Genomic DNA, 2292 nt, shown 5'->3' with positions numbered 1-2292 from the left:
TGTCATCTCAGACTCTGAGAGAGGCTACTGACCTTAGGCTATAATCAACACACACAGACACACACAGACACACACACAGACACACGCACACGCACACACACACACACACACACACACACACACACACACATATTTGTAAGGAAAATGTTGTATAAGTGTTGTTGTAAATCCAATTACTAGCAAACAGTGTTGCTATAAAAAGAGACAGAACAGGAGTCATATAATTAAAACATTTAATTTTGGAGCTTAGAAAAGTATATACAAACTCTTTACAACTTTACGAACATCCATTCATATTTAAACGTATACAGAGTATAAATACAAGAATGTTGGGTTCAAATCGTAGACATCTTACTTGAAAGAAAACATGGTGTAAGTTACATAACAGTGTAGCACACAGAATGCAAGCTGTCCCATGTGTGTTTGTTTGTCTACTTGTGGCTCTTTAAGGTCATTCTCACTTTTACTTTATTATCACACATTTAGCATCATTTTAAGTTCTTCAGCCTCTGCAGAAGACTAAACAACAATTAACAATCAAACATCTCGAACATAATTCTGTAGGAGAATTATTTACAGTGACACATTATTTTACATTTTGAAATGCTAGATCAAAACAATGCATACAACATTCTGCAGTCTTGATTGCCATTGCACTTTTCATAAATCTGTTACTCACATTATGACCACTCTGCTCTAAAATAATATTGTCATTGTAATACTGAGTTGATGCAAGAGAAGGAACAGAAAACGTTTCTCCCTGAGGTCATTGGTCTGTCCGCTGTGTCATCAGCAGTGTTCAGGACTCATGGTTCTGTATAAAGCCCGTTATAGGATTTCAGAACCCAGAGGGAGGATGTGTTCCGGCTCCTGCATGTAGCTCACCTGCCAGGGAAGCCCCAGAGCTGGAGAGGGCTCCACAAAAGTGTCCATGTATTTCTGAGTGCAGGAGGCCCACATGCCCGGCTGGTACCCCAAACCCTCGCCCACCTGTGGGTATCGCATAGGGCTGGGCGGATGGTCGTGGGGGCTTCCGCAGTGTCCATATGAGGCATAAAGCTGTCCCTCAGGGGGGGTAACAAGGGTAGTGTGGTGACGGGGGACATGATGACGCGGTGTTGTCCATGTACACATGAGGCTCCGTGGGCAGCCGGTGCAGGGGAGGCCCTTGTTGAGGGGGCATCTGGTGAGGGATGGTCGAGTGCCAGGGGACGTAACTCTGAGGCTCCAGATGAGGAGCCGGGGCCCGGGTCTGCTCATGCCGAGATGCTCCCATGGCAGCGGGTCCTGCAGACGACCTGTTGCACTCCCGGTGGGTGCAGGGCTTGCTGGGGGGGTTGGAGCTCAGGAACACTGAGAGAGCGGAGATGCGGTTGATGGCCCTCTGCAGGGTGGCGATCTTTGACAGCCGCTTGCCGCTGAGGTCGTGGTTCAGAGTGACGCGCAGGGCATTGAACGCCTGGTTGTAGTCCATGATGCGTTTCCGCTCACGGACGTTGGCGGCCATCCTTCGAGCTTTTGAGCGAACCGGTCGATTACGCTTCTTGGTCTGACCTTCCTCCAGGTCACTAGGGCTGGCAGAGCTCTCGCTGTCTTCGAAAGATTCCTTGGGACTCCCTTCGTCCTCCCCCTCACCCAGCACGCCAAGCTCCAGCTCTTCTTCAGAGAACTCCGATCCTTCAACACTGCTGCAGCTCATTGTGTCAACAACCAGGACAGATCTTCCTGCTTGTATCGTAGCGAGGCGTTTGCAGACGACTTGACGCTCTCCCTTGGTGCTCCCTGACTTGTTTTGTGGGGCTGCCGGTATTTGCTTCTGCGCCGACAGCCCAGGTATCCTCCTCCTCTGACTCCTCCGGTGCCTTGTGATTACTTGTACCTTGACAAGACAGGTTGGCCTGTGTTTTGAATGCTCTTGAAGTCACATGGTACAGTCACCTGTGAGGAATGGTGCACTCTCTCTCCCTCTCCAGGTTTATGGGCGCCCTCGAGGCAAATGGCACTGTCACCTCCTCCTCCTACTCTGACTCTCCCTCACATCCCTTACAGGATCGTAGCCTACAGAAGAGTTTCAACACTTCACGTCACTTTTAAACATACGCAAAACATACTCATTATTTGGATAGCAATTTACATCACACTTTTAACACCTTGACTGAGGTTTGATTCCACGATTCCTCCTGTACTCCAGTTACCTGTTTGTACTTGAGACTTTCCATGAGAGTTTTCAAATGTAGTCACCTCATTGAATTTCTGTCATTACAAAGAACTCTATCAGTAAACAATCATTTA

General features: G+C 48.1%; 1 protein-coding gene across 1 annotated transcript; it reads right to left on the bottom strand.

Moving 5' to 3' along the window:
• Positions 1–250: 250 nt before the first annotated feature.
• LOC117552983 (class A basic helix-loop-helix protein 9-like) lies at positions 251–2088 on the bottom strand. Its single transcript, XM_034226719.1, is given in 2 exon segments — positions 251–1074; positions 1076–2088. Coding segments are annotated over 2 exon segments (870 nt in total). The 5' UTR covers positions 1700–2088; the 3' UTR covers positions 251–828.
• Between the last annotated feature and the right edge of the window lie 204 nt (positions 2089–2292).

This window comes from Gymnodraco acuticeps, unplaced genomic scaffold (genome assembly GCF_902827175.1).
Source record: "Gymnodraco acuticeps unplaced genomic scaffold, fGymAcu1.1, whole genome shotgun sequence".
Classification (NCBI taxonomy): domain Eukaryota; kingdom Metazoa; phylum Chordata; class Actinopteri; order Perciformes; family Bathydraconidae; genus Gymnodraco; species Gymnodraco acuticeps.
Note: the sequence above shows the minus strand (reverse complement) of the source record. Positions and strands in the feature narration are given on the sequence as shown.